Source organism: Acipenser ruthenus, chromosome 6 (genome assembly GCF_902713425.1).
Source record: "Acipenser ruthenus chromosome 6, fAciRut3.2 maternal haplotype, whole genome shotgun sequence".
Classification (NCBI taxonomy): Eukaryota; Metazoa; Chordata; class Actinopteri; order Acipenseriformes; family Acipenseridae; genus Acipenser; species Acipenser ruthenus.
The window spans coordinates 79,893,894-79,917,045 of record NC_081194.1 but is presented as its reverse complement, the minus strand read 5'-3'; the positions used below and the strand labels follow the sequence as shown (position 1 = coordinate 79,917,045).

General features: G+C 36.5%; 1 protein-coding gene across 4 annotated transcripts in view; it reads right to left on the bottom strand.

Moving 5' to 3' along the window:
- Positions 1-21,549, bottom strand: part of LOC117410940 (collagen alpha-1(XII) chain-like) — a 98,396-nt gene extending 76,847 nt beyond the window's left edge. For 2 of the 4 annotated variants that reach the window (XM_059025878.1, XM_034017904.3), the window contains exons 1-10: positions 21,327-21,548; positions 17,150-17,257; positions 11,139-11,255; positions 10,435-10,578; positions 9,231-9,296; positions 7,651-7,914; positions 7,026-7,190; positions 6,357-6,530; positions 3,922-4,212; positions 3,208-3,810 (exon numbers count right to left, since the gene is read on the bottom strand). In XM_059025878.1, the coding sequence (XP_058881861.1) occupies positions 3,208-3,810; positions 3,922-4,212; positions 6,357-6,530; positions 7,026-7,190; positions 7,651-7,914; positions 9,231-9,296; positions 10,435-10,578; positions 11,139-11,255; positions 17,150-17,222 (1,897 nt within the window). In that variant the 5' untranslated portion in view covers positions 17,223-17,257; positions 21,327-21,548. Of the gene's footprint in view, positions 1-3,207; positions 3,811-3,921; positions 4,213-6,356; positions 6,531-7,025; positions 7,191-7,650; positions 7,915-9,230; positions 9,297-10,434; positions 10,579-11,138; positions 11,256-17,149; positions 17,258-21,326 lie in introns of all 4 variants that reach the window. The other 2 variants (XM_059025879.1, XM_034017907.3) reach the window with 2 other exon arrangements.
- Between the last annotated feature and the right edge of the window lie 1,603 nt (positions 21,550-23,152).

Sequence of the window (23,152 nt, the reverse complement as noted above, 5' to 3'; positions counted from 1 at the left end):
AAAGGGCTTATTGTAATCTTTCTACAAAAAATAGACACTTGTGCCAACATTACCATACAGAACATTCAACCTAACTTTGGCAGTGATATGAAAACATTTCTCACTGCACTCTAGTTTTAACACATTCTATAAGCAGCCTTGCTCTCAAGCATTGTGACCCAGTCTACAGTACATAAACTGGTGTACGTTGTTTTCTTTCTTCTTTCAGTAGTACACTATATTGTCAATGACTGTGCATCTTAAAACAGGAGGTTAAGGCCTTCATTGCCATTCAGTTAATGGCCCTGTTGCATCAAATCTAATGGTACTGATAAAACTATCTGGTCTAGACAAATTAACTTTTCGCCAACAAATTAACTTTACCGCAGAACATGAAGGGAACTTATCTTTTGCCATCTCTTTGGCTTTGTTGTAAGTTCCACAGATCATGTCATGCATTACATATTTCTCCAACTGTCCTTTAAATTAGATTTTTGGCTTAAAGGCATACTTCTGCCTACACTGACAGTCCTGTCATTTGTATGTGTTTTAGCTGAATACATTTCCATTTCAGAATTATAATTCAGTCAGGAAACAGACTAGACAACACTACTACAATATACATATTTTATACTAGATTCTTTGGCCTCGCCTTTCAAGGTACCCCTGCCCATAAATTAGCTCACAGATAAGTAGAGAGGCTGACAGTAGGGAAGCCATGGTCAGGGGTTAGGATAGCTGCCCTCTCACCATTACACCAAGCCAAAAAGCAGCTGGAGGCTGGGGAGAATGAAGGCCTGGACACACCAACACGTCACTTTGCTTTACCTAGCATCACGTTTTGATATAATGGATTTCTATGTAACCGCACACACTAGAAATGAAAAACTGGAGGCTCAAAGCAGAGTTATGAAATTGTATCAGTTTTTTAAAAAACAAACTATGTTTTCTATGTAGGATCGTATTTCTTACTCGAAGTGTACGAAATACAGTGAGTATGTTATTGCACTGTTTATGCATTTACTTCGAAGATCAATCCGAAACCTAGCATATACAATTGATTCAGGAAAGGATGTTCGCATTGCACAATCAATGAATATGACTGTTGATTATTTTATTATTACGTGCTTTATTTTGCTGATTCAGTCTCTATTCAACTAAAAAATATCACTATATGAGCTACAAGATGTACCGGTCAGATCTTTTGCTGCATAATCAGATGTTGTAAAACTGTGGTCTAGTAATATTATTGACTGTTTACACACAAAATGTATACGCACACAACAAAACACACACACACACACACACAACCACACATGTACAAATATGCATAAACACATACTGTGAGTATCTATCTGTGTTTAAATAGGCATGGTACTAAAGATGATTAAAAGACAAAGGTTCTTTATTTTAGAAGGCTATCTAAATTCCCTTTAAGAAGCTCAAGTCAAATGTATGTTCAAGCTTATGTGCTGGTGTGGTACTGTCTACCTCGCGTCAGGGGCGTAATGGATTGAGGCAAGATATAAATCCTTCTTTGCCGATATTGTTCATCAGGGGACTAGCTATTCGATTTAGTCTGGTATTGGAAGCAACTAAAATGTGCTTCATGTTTAGGTGATTTAATCTGAGGTTAAAGTGAGTTAGCCAGAACCAATAATAATAATAAATCGGTCTTTCTGATTTTAAGTTATGTTAAGAATTATGTTAAATTATCCATACAAGTCTTGTTGCTATAGTACTTACAAACACTTAACAACAACAAACTGTGTAACTTGTGCTGGCATTGCACTGGCCTCTGGTTTTCAGTTATAACTAGCATCATGAGAAATGGTTCTTAATATATCTTAGAACAGTATAACTGCATGTGTGGTGGCTTCAAAGAGAGCCATGATTAATAGATTCTGAAACGATTCATTTAAGATATTATTAATGTAAATCCGGTGCTTGTCAAATGTTTATTTTCATTACAGCCATTATAATTTCCATTGTTAAGAGCTGTGCTGTTTTCACAGTGTGCCATTTAACTTTTTAACCAGGACTGCTGGGTCTCCGATTATGCAATAGAATTATTTTTACAGGGTTCTGATTTCTTTTCCTGTTATACCACTTATCTGTATAACCAAACATGTCATGTCTGCAGATGAAACTATACTTTGCAACAGGATATGTTATCTTTTGACACATTTCCAGATAGACTGACTCCCAAATGTTTTGCTACTTCTTTACAGCATCTGACTCCCCTCAGTGCAAATGAAGCTTGAAACTGCTTTTAGACCAGGCTATGCTAATCTTGCAATTTGATTGTAGTGCCGATAATACAATGCATTGAAAAGACAAACCAGACAGTTTACTTTAAAAAAGCTTTCTCCAGCCACCCAAAATGAAAGCAGTACCACATTGAGAGAGACAGTGCTTTCCCTGCCATGCAACATGATTAAAAAAATATGTTCAAAGTAAAGCTATCACATGTACAAGTGACCCTGTGCTGGCTCTGTTGATATTGTTGAAGACATGTCTGCCAGGGTTCTGCAGTGTTCGTCAGTCAGTGTCACAGAAATTTAATTTTTTGACTGACCGACAGGACAGCCCTTCAGGAGAGCACAGTGCTATTCCCTATTATTGGGATTTCAGGTAAACAAATACATTTTTCTAAGATGTGTTCAAATGTGTGAACCTGTGGTCCAGAGCTGAGGTTCAACATTGGATGTTATATGTGTTTAAAACTGTTTGGGATACATGTTCATTTAACTGTGTGGGTTTTAGCATGTGCAGTTCCATCTTCCCCCAAAGTGACTGTGTAAACTTGTCTTACTGGAGAACTGGTCCTTATAGAGGAAGATCAAATAGAGACAGGAGATGGAGAGAGGGTGTCTGCTGTATCATTACAGTGTTAAATGCATTGGCCTGCATGTATATTGAGATGTTTTAAATGGTCTGGTGTATGCTGTATCATTACAGTGTTAAATGCATTGGCCTGCATGTACATTGAGATGTTTTAAATGGTCTGGTGTATGCTGTATCATTACAGTGTTAAATGCATTGGCCTGCATGTACATTGAGATGTTTTAAATGGTCTGGTGTATGCTGTATCATTACAGTGTTAAATGCATTGGCCTGCATGTACATTGAGATGTTTTAAATGGTCTTGAAGGCAATAGGTCAAAAGTTCCACATAAATAGAGAAGCCTCTTTCAAGTTTACTAAATAAAATGATTGACTACTTACATCTCATTTTAATAGCACGGAGTTCTTGCTCAATTCTCAAGCATATTTGCTGGGTGAGCTCAGTTGAGATCCGTTGGAAAGCATCAAAGTCTTCTACGGTGTAAACATGGGTCTCAGCAGGGGAGTTGGCTATGGCTTCCAGTTCAGTGCGGACAGCGTCTTTGACACCAACAGCAAAGATTTCCACATCTGAGGTCCGTAGCTTAGTAGCAGGATCTTTGAAAGCATCTGACGATTTACCGTCTGTGATCAGAATCATAACTCTCGGAACACTTGGCCGGGCTCCTTTGCTGGGGACAAATATTTTTTCTCTCACGTAGGTCATTGCTTTCCCTGTGTTTGTAGAGCCTCCTCTGTAGGGGAAATTGCGTACAGCCTTCAGCACATCATCAAGATTGTTGTGTGTGTTCAGAGCAAACTCGGTGTAAGGATCCCTGCTATACTGAACAAGGCTTATCTGTATCTTCCTGGGTCCAATGTGAAAGGATTTCACCAAAACTTCCAGGAAGCCTCTCACTTTAGCAAAATTAGTTAGACCAATACTGTAGGAGCCATCAACCAAAAGGACAACATCAGCTTGTACATCGACTCCAAGTGAGCACTCTAGAGGAGGCAGAACATTATCATTAGGCGTGCTTTCCAATATATATATATACTCATGCTGCTGTGTCCACTGATCTGTTTACTGGCAGTGTTATCTAGTTCAATACTTACCCAAGGACACTTTGACAGGCTGGGTTGTCTCCATCACCACTAGAGGTTCACTTGGTGTCAGGCCTTTCAAAGCAAACAAGTTGATCTGGTACTCAGTTTCCGGAGACAGATCCCTGGCGTTAATGAATGTGACATTAGGACCCACATACAGCTCCTGTCGTTTGCTGCCAGCTAACATTGGAATGAGCTGCAGCTTGTATCCTGTTATCTGCCCCGAAGATGCATCCCATGTGATCCTCATGGATTTGGATGAGATGCCGGTAACTTGTAGGTTTGATGCTGGTTCTACGTCTAAGAAAAAAAAGTTGGCAAAGTTAAAATGTTGCATAAAACATTATTTGCAGCAGCTGAGTCCATGGCTAGTATGTGTGTGATATTTATATATATATATATATATATATATATATATATATATATATATATATATATATATATATATATATATATCTACTGTATATAATGGTGGGCACCAATATTGATATTTTGATATGATATAGATGGATAATAATTTCCATATCGCAATATCGTGGGATTAAAAAAAATAAAAATATACATACGCTCGTGAGACATACTTTGTATTGCTAATACAAACACAGTATAATCAAGTTTATTTTATATTAAGACACAACAAACCCTATACATACCAATTACTGTCAGTCTCATAGGCAACACCACACACTGAAGTATGATTTAACCTTTGTATTCCACTGATCGGTGTTTAGGTACCAAACACTATTTGCTGCTGCATTAAGCACAATTGGCCATCCGTTTTGCATTATTTTGAGATATGTGCATGCATTAGCGGTTCATTACTTATACTATTATTAAGCTATTTTGAAAATGTGAAGTTTTAAAACATCAAAACACATCAAAAATAATGCAAAATTCGGCATGACACCATACTTAAAATACTAAAACAGAGGTGTCGTGAGTCAGCATTTAGACGCAAAGCAACTGAAGATTCAATTACTTCCAGACTGGCTAGAAGTCTGTGCGCAGTGAAGTATAGAAATATTTCGGTTTTGAAGTGGCTGATGATGGAATAGTAAAACAATATAAAAAGACCTTGTTTTTCTCTATGGGTATTGTGAAGCAGAGCACCACTAAGCTAAAGTAAGTTATTGCTTTTCATATGGAAATATCTGTTCACGTATATATGTTTGATACTGCAATTGTGTTATTATATTTTTCTGTGTTTTGCAAGAGTTCGATATTATTGATTTCGAAATATGTCCATGATATCGATATACAATTTTCATATCGTTGCCCACCTCTAATATATAAGGCTGTAAGAAAATCATGATTTTATTATCAACAAGTCACGGCAACTGTGTATTAAAGTTGCGGTTTAGGTGCGGTCATAAATACAAACAGTTTGCACGTACTGTACATATACTTGCTTTCAAGATGGATTTGTGTTCATTTGTTCAAAAACAAAAATAAGAAGAAAAAAAAACATACAAATGGATAACCAGAACATGAGTTCTTAAGAATTCCTCTTTATCACCATTTGAAATAAAACATTTGACGCTGTGTTTCATTACAAGTGAAGATTTGTAGCTCACAATAATGGTGCATAACATACAGTACTTGCATAACAGTAAAAGCTCACTCACAAAATTGAACAGCCACTATTTGCAACAATGGCAATAAACCTTCAGTCACAAAATTTAACAGTAAGTAAGTACAGTACTTTCATCACGGCCCACAGTCTTCTTTCCCGTTGCTAACCATAGCAACGGGAAAGAAGAACACTGATTGGCTAGAGAGGATGACAAGGCCTACCAATCCCCCACTAGCAAAAGACAATGCGAGAGTGACGTTTCCTTTTCTGTTGCAGTTTATTTTTCAGCATTATTTTGCAACTAAATAATAGAAGCATTGTAGTCACATTAAAAGTTGTGGCAAATATAAAAAGTTGTGATTTCCGCAACAAATTCACGGCCCACAATTTTCTTACAGCCTTAATTTTATATATACATTTAATTTTCCACTATGAGCTGAGTCTGCAGTACATATTTAATATGAGTCAGTCAAACTAACGAGAGGCAAGGTTGGATAGTAAATATGACTACATATACTGCAAAGCCATATTAATATTTGCAAGCCTTTGTGGAGGTGGAGGATGTTCCTTTGAAAAGGGGCAGGACTTACACTGATGTGAACCAATCACAGGAGGGAGACTATTGTTCAGTGGTGTAAGGATGTTAGGGCAATATTTCTATCTATTTTTGCTCTTATGATGAGGTTTTAACCAATCACAGGCCAGAATTTCCAAGCACTGATGTCAGCATTTCATATGCACAATGTAAATCAATACAGCTGCAATGTGCATTATCTTATATTCACATGCACAGTGCGTTTGCCATATGTTAGGTTATAACCAGGACAAACGCTATCTCACAATACTATATTTTAAATAAAAGCAGCCTTACCTTCTTCACCACTCACAAGTTCATTGAGCTGCTCATCAACGCCAGCACACACTTGGGAAATGAGATCATGCTGTATATCTTTAATCAGGTCGAAGTTAGCTACATTAAACACGTGCTTGTTAAAGGGTCTGGAGGCCATTTGTCTCATTTCATCTGCATCTGCTCCTTTGATTCCTACATTGGGTTACATAACAAATCACATATAAGATGCACATAGATTGTTACAATCAAAGAGATCCAGCGTACTCAACTCAGCAGCATACATTGTGATCTTGTGCCAACTCGGAGAGCTTGGGGAAGCCTCTCAGTTCATTGTCTAAGTGAGCCGTTATAAAATGCAGATGCATATGAGAACATTCTGGACATTTTGAAATAATTTGTAGAATGAAACCAGTTAAAATGGTCTTCAAAGATTTAATGTTGTAGTGTTTTTTTGTTTTTTTTTTAAATCACTGTAAACAGGAATATTGCTATATGTATATGTATTAATAAATAAATATTCACATTTGATTGCAAACTACTATCGGAATGTTCTCAAGAAAGATGTCCGCAAATCTTTTTAATATGGAAATTAAGTGGACAAAAATAGATTCAATAAATAATTTAACAGACAGACAAAATCTGAACCTCATCTGTTTTAGTTGTTTTGTTACGCAGCTCAATACCAACCTAAAATGAAAATCTCTACGCCAATATTCCGAAGCTTCCTTGCATAATCCTCCACAGGGTCCTGTGATTTCCCATCGGTGATGATCACTGCCACTTTGGGAAATCCTTTCCTGGCTCCAGATGCCTCAGTAAATGTGTTTTTAATTAAGTAATCTATGGCGTCACCTAGATTAAACAAAACAATAAGGGGTAACAAGCTTTGCATATGCTTGTATATTAAAGGCCTCACATTTTGAATTCTAATCATTGTGTTGATATTTGGCCATTTATTTGACTTTTAGGTCAATCGCTTCAAGAAATAAACAAGAGGTGGTCAGTTGGGTTTGTCAGCAGTCTTGTTATAGCCATTCACAGAGAATTTACCACAGAGCTACATTAGCAGTAAGGTTACATATCTTATGAGCTCTTAAATAAACTGCATTAGCTAAAGCTTTAAGGGAAAATGTATCTGAATTCCATGCAATGCTAAATACAAACTGTAATATTCATCAGGTTTTCATCTGTAAATAATATATTCAGAACCGATACAAAAAACATTATAAAATAGTTGATATTAAGTTTATTAAAATAACAGAAATGTATATACCTATACTGTATATCCATATATATATTTTCTATAGCTTACCTGTCATTGTGTTTCCTCCTTTATAAGGCAGGGTGTTGATTGCTTTGAGCAGTTCACCTTTTTTAAAATACCGGTTTAAGTTAAATTCGGTCCTGGTATCCGTGCTGTACTGCACAATGCCAACTCTGGTTTTATCTTCCCCAATGTCAAAAGCAGATGTGATCGCAGCAATTATGTTTCTTATGTATTTGAAGTTCTCTCTCCCAACACTCCATGAGCCATCGACAAGAAAAACTAAATCTGCCAGCGCACTTAATGAGCATTCTAAGAAAGAAGATGAAAAAACAAAACAATTTTAAATCCAGTTTAATCCAGTAATAACAAAATTTAAACACTATTGTTTTTGGTGTTCACTTGGACCACTGTTGGCAGAACAAAACCATCTGGCACACTGGCATTCTTCGCTAAAAAAATGTGCACTTGGTTTGAATGAGAGTGCAGGCTCCGTATTGTACTGTACCTTACCCGTTAAAGATCATTCATACTAAAGTCTTCCAACTGCTGGCCTTGATGAACCTGTTTTTGAAAGGCATGATTAGCCTGCAGTTTCAGGTCTGTTATCTAGGGTGGGGCTGGGTACCATGTTGGGAGGTCTAGTTGTTACGTTGCATTATAAAGTTCTGTGGTAGTAGTAGAATCCTCTAGACTCCCTGAATATAGTTCAAACAGAAGTAACACCTTGTACAGCTGGTTTCACAGACCCTGAATAGCACTAGTCTTGGACTTCCTTATCTAAAGTAACATTAAGCAGTCCAAGATTAGTGTCAGTATAGCTCTGTGAAACCAGCCGTATTCAGTATTATCCAAATGTGTACTTAAATGATTTTAATGATTCAATAGTGATAATTTGGATGATTCACATAAACTTTAATCCTTTGGGTCCTGTCTTAAATTTGAGATTCACGTAAACTTTAACCCTTTGGATCCTGTCTTAAATTTGAGATTCACGTAAACTTTAACCCTTTGGATCCTGTCTTAAATTTGAGATTCACGTAAACTTTAACCCTTTGGATCCTGTCTTAAATTTGAGATTCACGTAATCTTTAACCCTTTGGGTCCTGTCTTAAATTTGAAGTAACTCCAGTCCCAAAGGGCATTAAACAATATAATATGTCCACTGTATTTTTTTTTATTCCATCAGTTCCACTGTATTTGGACATTAAAGTTGAAGACTTGAGACAATGTAGCCAATGACTCACATTGAGACCATGCTTACTGTAAGCCACTTGATTTCAATATGACCCAACCCCATCCAGCTGTAATACTGGGCACAGCATTACACTGAACTTTGAAAATGCTATATGTCACATGTCTTATTGTATGGGCAATTACTTGTTTGAATAAGAAATCCTGTACACATTTCATAGCCAGCTCCATACCATAGCCGCAACTTTTGATGAAGAGCCACTTAAGGTGAGAACCAATACAACTAACTTACGACATTGATACAATTCAATTAAAAAGTGTGGAGATTTTTGTGAAAACCCAAATGAATCATATAGTAAAACATTTCTTGAACTAAGAGGTCACCTGGTCTTACTACATAGAAAATAATGAGAAATGGAAAACTTCATACTTACTAACAACAACCTGCATCTCGGGTTTCCTCACTCGTGGTCCTCGTGGTGATGTACCGCTTGACTGAACTAGAACGTGAGCACATTGGCGTGTATTAGAGTGAGGCATACATGAAGGGAGGGAGCTTAAGTTTCATCAGGCTAATATTTTCCATATCCCAGCTCTTATAATAATTGAAACATGGAACTTCAGGGGTTACCTTCCTGAGGAAACTATGAATAATCTTTCTACAACTACATGAAACTAAGTTAGGTAACAATAATTCAACTATTGAACTATGTTAGAAACAAAGTAAGCTATAGTACCTGAAGCCAAGCTACCCAAAGCTGGGTCTACTGTGTACAGCAGTTATGCAGTAAGTTGAGTATCACTAGACCCCACATCCTTTCTACACATGGCCAGTAAAGATGCAATGGCACACTTTGAAATAAGAGCAGAGGAGTTTACCATGGTCTAATGGCTATATCCAAAAACCTTAGTAACTATCATAGAGCTTATAACTGCCCTCAAAATACATTCCCTTGCACATTCCCCTGGTTATCACTGAAGCATTAGTGTTCGATACAGCATCATTACCTGTTAGATAACTGACCGCAGCAACAGTTAGGTGTCTCAAGGTGAAAACAAGGTCAGTTATTCATAGGTAAAGACTGCGGTAGAGAATGTTGATACTATTTTTAACTTAACAAATGTTTTTGTGTATGCAGACATTTGTTAAATTTGTTGAAATTGCCTATATGACTGGAAATCTATGTTACCATTTAAAGCAAATGTCAAGATTCTAAAGTCCTGTCCTGAGGGCATCTACCATAGGATACTGGTCACTTTACTCAGAACCTGAGTGTCTGAGATATAAGGTTTCTAATGTAAACTAGAACCTTTTCTCAGTTAACCCAAATTGGTTGAATAAAGAATTGATTGATTGATTGATTGATTGATTTAGAAAGTTAAAAAATAGAAGACTACATGATAACATTCTAGTTGTAGTTGGACACAGAATGAATCTAAAATGAATTCTGATTTGTAATGTCTGTACAATAAAAATGACAAGTTCTGTCACTCAAAGATGATTTGTTGTTAAATGGAATATACAAAAAAACACATCAAACAAATGCTGGCATGTACATTTAATAGTGCTTAATGTATTCAAATCTCACAAAAACAAATATTTTAAACATGTAAATATGGAAAACCAAAAATACTTACTTGTGAGTTGGCCAAAGATTGGTAAACTTTCTTCCTTTTCATCATATGAATTTATGGTTACTACATACTCCACATCAGGAATTAAATCTGTAATTAATGTATTTGTGGCAGTAGCTGGGAGATTTAGATCTTTAGCAGGACCATCTGAAATGCAATTAACAGAATGATTTTAGAAATCTTAACAACAATTATATACTGTATAGATCATTATATTAAGGGGATAGTTAACCAGATAGGGGATTCACCATTAAAGACACCTTATGGAAAGATCTGTCTGTCTCACTTTGTATATTTTAGTATTCATGAATAACTAATTAATGAGTTAGGGTTGAATTTTGCATAAAGCAACAAATAAAACAAATATACATTAATATATTTAAAACATCACGTGATTAAAATTATATGAATACAAAATCCCACAAACACAGTAATACTAAGAGGAGGACATTGACTGAAATGCCACCGTCTACATTCTTCTGCTGAAAAGATGAATAATAAGAATATAAGCTGGGTCATGGAGAGTACTGTATATACCGCAAGTTCAAAAGAAGAGCCCAAGAAAGCATAACATAAAAGCTACATGTTAGGAGTTGGATGAGCAGCCACAGAATACAGAATATCTGCTATTAGGCCATACTCGTAAATTACCTTGAAACTGAATTTTGTTTTAAAAATGTTTAATTCCAAACTAAAACCCTACTTACCTGTAGTAGGTACCACTGTCACTTTGTATCCTTGTATTCTACTGAATGACTGTCTCCATGACATTTGTACTGTGCTTTCATTTATAATTTTAAATTTTAAGTCTGCAGGTGGATCAACTGCAAGTAAAAAAATGAATGGGCATTACTTTTAAAATGAACACAGTCTAAAAATAATGAATGTTAATGATGTAAACTTAAGCAAAGCTTTAACATCTTTTTTGCATAAATTTGTTTCCAACAAATAAATACTTCTGGGTTGAAGTTCATTGTTGGAGAGAGAATAAGTAACAACATACAGGTGACAAGTAACAAAACATCACAGATATGAAGAGCCATTTCGGAAAAAAATGACACTCGCTTGAATTGCTTAGACCATGTGTGTATGGCCAGCAAATCAAGCACATAAAACCAAGAAAACACAGGGAGGTACACATTGACTTCACACATCATTTCTACAGGTGCAAACATCTCAAAGACAATTTCATACATGCCAGGTGCAACCATTACAAAGCATGCTAAACCAGCCTAAATGGGTTGCTTACACATAATGAAACAGAATTCAAACAGTCAATAACAAGTCTTCATTCTTCATTCACCGATTATACAATGGAGTCGTATACTCTGACACATACTCTACTATTGCTGGGTGATATTAACACACACACTTGTAGTTGTTTTCAAGTACATGTTCTCTTAATATATGTTAGACAAAACACATATCAAAAGACAGAAATCCATTGCAAACCTCTTAAAAGAATACACAACAGGTGGTGCATGTGTGTACTCTTTTCTTAAACACTGGTGGTATGGCTATAGCGATGAAAATTGTTTCACACAGTAACAGGAAGAAAGACACAGTTGAAATACACATACATAGAGAAGTTACAAAAACAACTTATCAAGGGGTGTTTGACAAAACTTTCTGTTCACACTGAACTTGTATCACAACATCATGCACATACACAGGAAAAGCTGCTTGAAACAACTTTCCACACTGGACAAAAGCTCCCATGTACAAGAGGGACCCCACAGAGTTATAAACATATTTTAAAATGATATTCTCTTTGAAGCCGTCCTCATGCTCAGACATGCTTTATTTTATAGCCTCTTTCCCATTGCTTGTGAACGAGGTTACTGGAGTCATTTTAGCTATTTATTCCCTGATGTTTTGGATTTGGAATGGTTTACCAAACATCTGTCAAAGAATTCTGTAGACTTACGACTGTGAGGTAAAACAATGCGAATTAGATGTAATAGCTGCTTGCTTGCTTTCTTTTTCTTTCTTTCTTTCTTTCTTTCTTTCTTTCTTTCTTTCTAACTCACTGAGATTAAAGTGCAATTTTCAGTCAGTTCTTGGAACACTATTATTTTTAACTTTACAATGTAGTTTGTTTTTGGTTTTGACAAATCCATTTTTCATAAATGTACAAACACACCCCCTCATACATACGGACACAGACAGATACATAGAGATGTAATTAATAGGTCTTATAAAGCGGGACCACCTTAAAGACAATGCAGTACAGTATCTTGACATTCATATCAAGCTCTATTAACTAAGGGAATAAGGCTTTATAATCACTGTTACAATGTACATATCATGCAGCAGTTAGTACAATGAAATGTTCTAATACCCATGCAAGTGCTCGACTGTTTAATGTGTTTTACTTCCACATATGAACATATTCTCAGTAGTACAATGGCTGACACAGTATAATGCATGCAAGGCAGTTAGAAATGTGTTGGATGCAAGAATATCATTCTAAAATACTGTTGAGAAGCCACATCTCAGGACAAATTTAATGCAAAGGCAGACACAAATGACCTGAGCAAAGCTTTATTGGTACATGGAAAAATAGGACCACCAACCTTGGAGATAAACGCAAGAGAGCCAGCAGTGTCCTGGGCTGACTGCTGGAATGTCAGCAGCAGCCCAGCTTGTTCACTTCCTGTATCCAAACGAGCCGTTTCCAACCAAACTGTCAGACTGACTGTGGGGAAAGTCTTGAAACTTCAAAGAACTTCAACAAACCGTTACAAATTGAGACCTGGCGCTGTAAAGACTCGGTTCTTAAAATGGATATCTAAGAAAATTGCCTCTGAAAATGAGGCAGAAGTGTTTGAAATCTCTGAAGTGCTCAGGCAGACTGTTGATATTATGCTTTAGTGCTTGCTCAGCTGGGTTCACACACCCCAATTAGCTTGGACTATTAGCTTGCCAGGATTAATGCTGATCGGGTCTGTGAAACCTGATGTGCTAATGAAAAATATGCACTAGCAGAAATACACACCGTGATGCATGTCAAAATTATTAGGAAAGCATATATATTTCCAAGATTTAATCTTTTTTTTTTTTTTTTTTTAATAATATCATAATTCAAAACGTTCACTTTTCAACCTTTCAGAAGTGTGTAATTACCCATAGTAATCTAGTATGAATTAAGATAACATGCAAGCACAAAAAAAGGGGGTGGGGGGTTGTAGGGTGGATAAAACATATTGTAAAAATGTGTCCTCTTTAAAAAGTGCATCTTTAAAACGCACTGTTTATAACTGCATAAACAAATACTGTAGACTGGTTGGAACATACCGGTGCTGTAAATGTGAGATGTTGGCAGTCACTCTGAATGCTGTGGAGTGCTAATGCTCTAGTGTTGACAGTTTATGTCTTGTGTTTAGGTGGTCTGAGCTGACCTAAGGCAGCGTGTTTAATATTGTAACTGACTTTCTTCTTCGTTATGTTATCTATCAAAATGAATAGAACTTAATATTTGACAAATGACACATTATAAATACGAATACTGTTTTATATACTTTGCAAACTGCTGTTCTAGAATCCAGACGTAAAGTGACCGCCCATACATTGACATCCACGACTGTTTGACAACGTTCTGAACCAGCAAAGCAGTACAGTAGCCTGTAACTTCTCATTCAAACCATTTGAGACCGGACCGTGTTCAGATCAGTGATTAGTTCTTATCTTAATCTGTACCATTCGAAAATAATTAGTTCAGTTGTCCCTGCTTGCATTTCTTTAAAAATTAGCAATGCACATTTGAAAAGAAAAAAAAAACATAAACTTACTATGCTTTCATAACTTTCAAATAAAGACCTTCAATGCTCAATAGGTGCGCATGCTAACTGTTTGCAGTAATATTTTAATTCATCTTTGTGGAAATGGGTTCATTTTACGAAACTAGAACCGATCAGCTATGTAAAATATTTCAAGGCCTATTAAGTAGTCATTATTTTCATTTTGTAACTTTAAAACACAGAATTAAGTTAATTAAAGGTATAAACTCTCTGAAAATGTGCCATATGTTGTAAAAGTAGACGCTTTGAAAATATGGACCTTATATTCTTATTTCCTTATACATTTTACCCTAGAATGGAGAATTTCAGTTTCTATGCCTGGTATGGCCATTTTATTATGATAGAGCTTTTCAGATTATAAATAAGTTTGGACAATTGAAATTCTACTGTCTGTTGATTTACAAGACAATGCACCACGCAATACAAGCATTTGAGTATCCCAATTTCAACTGTTGTTTCTATTATCAAGAAGTACAAGACTCATGGTACTGTCACAACGCTCCCTCAGTCTGGAAGAAAGAAGATTTTTCACCAAGAACAAGTAGAAGAATTATGAAGAAGGTTAACAACAATCAGTGATTGACTGCCAAAGATATTCAAAGTGAACTGGCTGCAAGTGGGACTGGGGTTTCCATTTCAACCATAGGTCGAGTATTGCATGGTGAAGGTCTCAATGGTCGCAGGCCAAGGAAAAAGCCACTCTTAGGAAAACATCACAAGGGCAATCGATTAAACTTTGCAAAAAGGCATTTAAATGAAGGATATGAGTTCTGGTCAAAGGTTTTGTGGAGTGATGAAACAAAAAAAATCGAGCTATTTGGTCACACTTATAGTTGTTATGTTTGGAGAAATCCCAGTGAGGCATACAAAGAAAAGAACACCATACCCACTATCAAGCATGGAGGTGGTAATATCCTTCTATGGGGCTGTTTTTCTTCTAATGGCACAGGAAATTTAGTTCCAACACATGGTAAAATGGATTCCATAGTATACCAAAAGATATTGGTTAATCATCTGAAACCCTCCGCTACAAAACTTGGTTTAAAGCACAACTGGACATTCCAACACGACAATGATCCAAAACACACGTCAAAATCTACTTCAGAACGGTTATAGAAGAATGAAATCAAGGTTCAGGAATGGTGTAGTCAAAGTCCCGATCTTAATCCGATTGAGAATCTTTGGTATGAGTTGCAGAAGGCTGTGCATAAGAGAAGTCCTCAGAATTTGAATGAATTGGAACAATTTTGCATTGAAGAATGGTCAAAAATCACTAAAGAATCATGCGAAAAGCTCATTCACAAATATCCTTGTGCACGACATTGGTATCTTGTGGCCACGAGAATAAGTCGTGCACACGAGCTATACAGTTTCTCCCTCGCTATAACGCGGGTCTCGGGGGACACACTAATATGGGCGTTGTAACCGAAGAGCGTTATAAACGGGGGAGGGGGTGTGGGTCGCCGCGGTACACACAACATACATCTGACTAAAATACAAAATAAAATAACTCCATCTCTGTAATGCACATATAGTGAAGCAACAATGTAATTTTCCGTGAATTAACTATGCATAAAGAACCATGTAATCAACGCTATATTTTTTACAAAAAAAAAGGTAACATTCCCACTCGTGGATGATTTTAATTAACAGTTTTTAAACTATAAATAGCCTGGCTAAACAGCGGTCGGGGGTTCATTTCGAAGCGATCTTCAAGCAAACCAAGTGCGAGAAGGAGAGCGGGTCGGGCGAGGGGAAGAGGGAATCGGCTCGCCCAGGTTCGGCTGCCGGAGCGCAGCAAAAAAGTAAATATATTACAACAGATAATCATGTAGTAGGCCAAATATTTATTTAGTTATAAAACGAATGCTGAATAAGATGGCTGTGTTATAAAGTGCCAACACCGGTAATGTATTTACTGTAGAAATATTGCATGGATCACTAGGGAATTGGGGGACATGCTGTAGGAGCGTTATATCTGAGGCGCGTCTGAGCCTTATAGCGAGGAAGCACTTGTATGTTTTCTCTCTCATTTCGCCTCCCGGGCTTCGTACAACTATCTGAATTACACTATTTGTTAAATTATAACATGTACATATGCGTGTTGATGTTATACTTTTCATGTTATGCACATACAATAAAAGAAAAAAGAAAAATTGCGTCTGTGCCAAATAAATTTATACATAAATAGACAAATAAATACATTAATTAAGCCTTCATTCTTAAACCTGCGTATGACAAATTCAATTAGCATTTGAAAAAGTGGCGCAAAATGCTTCTATCTAGGAATGGTGAATTAGCATTGGACCACAAAATAAATACCGCTGTCGGTGATATTTATGTTATGGTCTCGTATGCAGGTCTTGCAAGGAAAGTACCAGGTTATAAAACACTGTATCGACTGGTGCACTGGTGGTACCAGAAAATGATTGAACCATTTAAGACGCTGTGATGTTTGAGCACCACCCCGTGTAGAATGTGTGCGGACACGCTCCGTATCTATCCCGTGCGCGACTTTGAGTGCATATCAAACAATACACATACCATTTTTCTTTTTTCAAACAACTTTATTAGATCTATACATTACTCCCACAGCTATTATAAAACGTGCTGGTTATGTTATCAATCTCTGTTTTTTTTTTAAATACCTTATTCCTTCCTGTACAATATCCAACTAAATATATTATCTTATTACCTGCACTAAGCATGTTCTGTAGAAATAAATACAATCGTAGAAAAAAGAAAAAAAGAACAAACCTGAAAAATGAAACGAACACAATCGAAGGAATAGGGGGAGAAAAAGCAATACAGCAGTACACAAAAACGTATTTTAAAAAGCAAAACAAAAGAGAAGAAAGAATACTGAAATCTGCACCATCTTGAACAAGAGAAAAAAGAAAAAAAATGAGATTGTTTACCTTGGGCCTCGACGGAGGTAAATAACAGAGCAGTGAGGACAGCAGCAGCTGCCACTGACAGCCTCATCTTCATTGTCACCTGTCAGGCTCAGGGAAACATGAAGGGATCTGCAACGAGGACACGCATTCCAGTCAGGGACTCGACTAGGGAACTAATTCATTGGGATGCAGTTAAACAGATGTATCACCATTCGATTTACACATAATTCTCTCAAATGGAAGTTTTGGAAATTATTTTTCTAAAACAAAAAGAAAACAATTAAAAGTTGCAAAAATGTAAATAATCCAATTGTTTAGACCTATTGTTGTTTTTCTTTTTAGTTCTGTATTGTTTTTTTTTTCTTTCAAAACATGGTGGAGGCTTTATATTTGAGTTAATACTTACTGGATGGTTTACAGTAACATGTGATTGTCAACGATCCTCTATTTTAAATGAACACACTGTTGCTGTGTATGAACACACGTCATCAATCAATCTGCATTTCTAGCAATGTTGATGCTGACATTCTAATTGGCACGCTTATCTTTCACTACCTGCCTGCCTTTCAGTCTTCCCTGCAAAACACTTTGCAATGTGAGAGTCTGGGAACATGACCACTGCACATTTGCTGAACTAGTCACAGCATGTAAAGGTCTCTGCATGTGTAACTTTCTTCATCTCTGTTTTTCTTCCTTTGGCAATGACAGATGTTACTGAAGCGCTGGTTTTCCGAGCGTCGCTGGCTTTTTGGTGTCTTTGTGATCTCTCTGCTCACCACAAACATCATTCGTGCTCCATATCCCACCGTTAAAATCAGTCCTGCATAGTTTACAGAGAGTATGCCCTTTTCCAACGCTGCTTAAGATAATGTGAGAATATATTGTGTTCCATAAAGCTTTGCATCAATCAATTATATATATATATATATATATATATATATATATATATATATATATATATATATATATATATATACACACACACACACACACACACACCAGACCGGCACGCGCAGCCAAACTATTAGGGTTGCCAGATTTCTGACAGAAAAATAGCGACCTCGTTCTTCAAACAAAGCCCAAACCAAACAAACCCTAGCACATTTCTGATCACATTTGACAATTTTTAAGAAGCTTAAAGCGCGGCTCGGTTTGGGGGAGGGCGAAAATGACTTTCCGTTCTGCTATTAGGCCTACTTTTCGTTGATATATGCGTTGAAATATACGCTACAGTATTTAGATTAAAGGTAGACGCATTTAAAAGCATCTAAAAGTATACATCCTAGGCCTTTTTCCATACACTACATGCGTAACAGTAATACGTGTACAGTATTAGTAGTGAGCCGTAGTCTGTAGCAGTATATTGCACCACAGTAACTGAATTGCAAATAGCAGTATGATAAGTTTGATGCATAATCCAATATATTTATTATAATAAATATAGTAATGAAACATATTAACTCAGACACGTATGTAACAACCATTAATGTAATAACTAACCATTAATGTAATAACTAACCAATAATGTAATAATACTCTATAATGTAATAATGTTTTGCCTATAATGTAATAATCACCGGATAATGTAATAACTTAACCAATAATACAATAAAGATGTCTGCCCTATAATGTAATCATGTTTTATGCATAATGTTATAACTCGTCTTGCCTGATAATGTAATAACCTGCCAACCAATAATCTAATAATACTCTATAATGTAATAATGTTTTGCCTATAATGTAATAACCTGCCAACCAATAATGTTATAACTGCCATGCCAACACTGCAAACCTGCCCCGATGAGTCATCCGTGATCTCCAAGCATTTGTCCATGTAAATCTGATGATCTGACTGATATATGCCTTCCTTATGTAGACATATGGGCAAAACTATGAAAAGAGTCCGGGGACCTGCAGTTTTTATACGTGCATTGACCACAAACATGTGTTATGTTTTTTACTTTTAGCGACCAGGAACAAAAAAAAGCCCAAAATATGTGCTAAAAGCGACACAGATAAATTGTATGCGAGTGCCTGCATGGGCAAGCCCAATTCTGCTAGTTTTAAACGGAACTGGCATGTTAGCTATGTGAGCTTGCCTCACGCATTGAATCTTGCCTGCCTGCCACAGGGCTCCCCTGAGTCCTAAACCCTTCTCGTCACAAACGGGGATAGCAGTAACTGACAGTACACAACTTTTGCAAAAAATAAAGGTTTACTGACATAAAGACTTACGTTTTTTTTTTAATTGGTACTAGGACGCTTCCTTATTTAACAGTATAGTTTTGAGCAAAATACGGGGGGGAGGGGAGTCGGGGAAAGGCGCCCCCTACAGGTTTGATTTATTTATTTATTTATTTATTTATTTATTTATTTATGTATGTATGTATGTATGTATGTATGTATGTATGTATGTATGTATGTATGTATGTATGTATGTATGTATTTGATTTATCTGAAGTGTTTATTTATTGGTGTATGTAACTGTTTGTTTGTGTTTAAGCAGTCCGATTCCCAGCCCTTCGTGTAGTGATCTGGTTAATATTAACCCAATTCTCTCACAAGCACAAAGCAGGGTTGCCAACCTTGCAATTGTGTTTTTACTGACATACAGACTTACAGTGGCATTTTGTTTTGTTTACTTCTTATGATCATACATGGACACGCTTGCACGTACACTGGATCATTTGCTTCGTTGGTCTGAAGCTGGGGCTGTTTTTAACATCAGTCTTGATGGTCAGATTTCGATCTAGAATGTCTGTAGACAGTAGCTTTCTTACGTCTGTTTTTACAAGGTTCATCTGAGAAAAAAAAAACTCGTTCCAATTCTGCAGTGCTGTGTGGCAGAGCCAATACTAATGGCAAACTTGGCAAGTGTAGGAAAACGCGGCTCTCCTCTAAGTGCAGACATGAGCGCAATTTTGTGTCAGTATTGATCAGCCGCCAGATCCCGTCTATGATCCGTCAAGTCAGTCAATTGGTAGTTATTCAATTTCTAGGCTATCCAAAATATTTCCAAGAACAATCTGCGGGAAACGCATTGCTAGCTGGACGGTGTCTCCCGAGCTCTGTGTTTTGGCTGCTTGGTTGAAGAACGCGTATACGCATCACATAAGGTGTAGGTATGTATCATTCGAGCCGATTTGGAAAGCCACAAGCAATTCAAAATATACCATGCTTTATTACGATTCGAAATCACGGTTTTATTATTATTATTATTATTATTATTATTATTAAGATGGATATTATGCAAAATAAACTATTAATGTTGAACGATGATACATGTATATTTTGTGGGAGCCTGTGTCCTTCATAACCTTAGAACTAAAACAAACACTTTACATACGAGTTCAATGATAATGTTTTGCCGTTGTAGGTACGCTGTTACTGTATTTAACCATTAGATTTATTTATTTTTAAAAAAGCATTGCTAAAAAGTTAATGACTTACATTTAAAATTATAATTAGAAACAAAGCTACTGAGTAAATATTTGGGGAAATTCAAATATTAAAATTAAGACGATCATATTTTTATTGTTATGCAATGTAACAAAGGGAACAGGTAACGCGTTTAAGTAACTGAACATAAAAAAATAATATAAGTAATCGCACAGCAATACTATAGATCTTAGTAAGAAAAACGGACAATTATGAAGAATTGCATGTTTAAAAATGAACACGACTAACGCATCACCGACACGACTCGCCTTTAAGTCTCAGCGCCTTCTTTCCTAACCGTGAGTATGTCGATTTCTAAGGACTTAACATCGAGCGCTAGTTCTAACACGCCACAAGCAGAGTTCAACAAAGCACTCGGTATAGAAGGACAGAACCCCTCATAATCACATCCACTCTTTCTACAGCTTCACGATGATTTTTCATTCATTGTTTAATTCATTGATTCCTTGACAGCAGTAAGGGAAATAATGACATCGGCATACAATAATCACCCAAAAGTACATTCTCGTTAATAGTGCCGGATTGGTTAGCACAGACCAAGAAATGAAGTCATTATTGGAAATCTACAGTGACACAAAGTATAAAATACAGCTCCAGCTCTCAACAATCATGACTTATCATCAAACTAAAGAAAACAAAAAAACTTCTGTTAAACTAAATTCATATTAAGTTATGGCTTTTCAACAGTTAAAATCCAAAAAAAGGAAGAAATAAAATAATAAGACTTTGAAAGTCAAACCTGGACAAGTTAAAGCGGTCTTGTTTGCTGGTGGCCCTGCGCTGTTGGGCTGGAGAAGACCTTGTGTTGCTCGTGCTGGTTGACTCGCTTGAGCAGACGTTGAGTTGGGAGCTCCTGTTGCAGATGTTCTTTCTATCTAGGAAGCCTCTTTCCAAGTGGGAAGAATCTCTCCCTAATCTGCTACTTAATAGGGGGCTGTTCCCAACTCTCGGTTTCCTCTCGTAAGCTCTTACGAAACTCTAAGGGAGCGTGGAATCCTGCCATCCTATGATATATGCAATATCTTTAAAAAAAAAAAAAGGGTGGGGGGTGGGGGGGTGATGGGGGTATACTTTTGGAAAATGCTGCATACTTTTCTGCATTCCTTAGGTATGACGGTCATCCCACTGCTTTGTGCCGTGGATCTTCTGCAAATACTCCAATGACACAATCTGCATTTTGGAAAACAAACAAAAGCGTGTGTTTCGCCGGAAACCATGAAGGCGATTTTTTGACCATGCAACAATGGAAAAACTTAAACAATCCCAAACTATTTTTTTCAGGAACACAATTAAAAACACAGTAACCGTTTACATTTAATTACCGTATTTTCTACGTCAACCCCCAATTTTTAAGTGTTTAATGACTGTAACACAAAACACGTGTTGCAATAGTGCTACTGATTGATCTCATCTATACAACGTTCCATTGCACCATCTTAAAACTAAAAGCAGTGTCTTGTTTCTCACAACCTGGACTTAGCCAGACCTACAGCCTTTGTTATGTCCTTATATCAATACCGTTCGCATATGTAAACCCGCGTAATTCCTATTAATTTACTGATAGGCGATAGGTACATTTCAATGTTTTTCATCTGTATCTGCGTCTGTTGAGATCACAAATGGTAGTGGCTGTTATATACCATACAGTTCACTTTTTACTTCGTGTTACCAATAGAACAATAGACTTACATGTGTTCAAAGCATATGATGGGGTTTGTATTCTTGAGTGATTAACGTGTGCTTTAAACAGCAGGTAATTAAACATTTAAAAACCACTCATCAGACCTTCGGTTCAAGAAGAACAAAAACACACATTGTGAGAAATGTAAACAAACTAACATGTGAATGTGCTCTTTGTGATGAATCTGAGAACACAGACGTCTAGGTATGCAACAGCGTATTACACAGAAAACCAAGAATACAACTGAAAACAATTGTACGTTGGGACAAAAGGCTGTATATCAATAACTACTTTCTCATATCAACAATTGCCTTTTGTATTTGAGGCTACGAATATAGTCCTGTATGCTTTGTAGGAGCAGCCTTTTAATGAATTTCCAAATTTGATGAGCGTGTGCCCATCAACATCAATTTACAGGTAAATACTGCCCTCTAGTGTCGAAAAAAGCACTGTGCTGTGCTGTCTCGCATTCTGTGGTCATACTGTCCTGGTTGCATTTAGGCAGTGTTTAATACTTTATAACAACACCTCATTACGGTTCAAGCAGGTCATGTAACCCAAAGATTACTTAATTAATTGATCAATACATGGCACAATGATATGAACAAATATAAGCATGTCAAGTGATAAACGAATCTAAATCTAAATGTTGTGTCTTTTACTACTGTGGGAGTTCAACATTAACTATAAAATAATTAGACGTCACACCCTTCGATTGTCTCAAATATCTACATAAGCAGACTAGATAACACCTTTATTATCCCCTATCCTATGATGCAAATTAAGATATGAATAATTCAAAGCCAGTCATCAGTTTGTACTAACATAAATCACTGATTTCTTTTTTTTTTTTAAACGCAAACACTAGCTTTCTAGAATTTTCT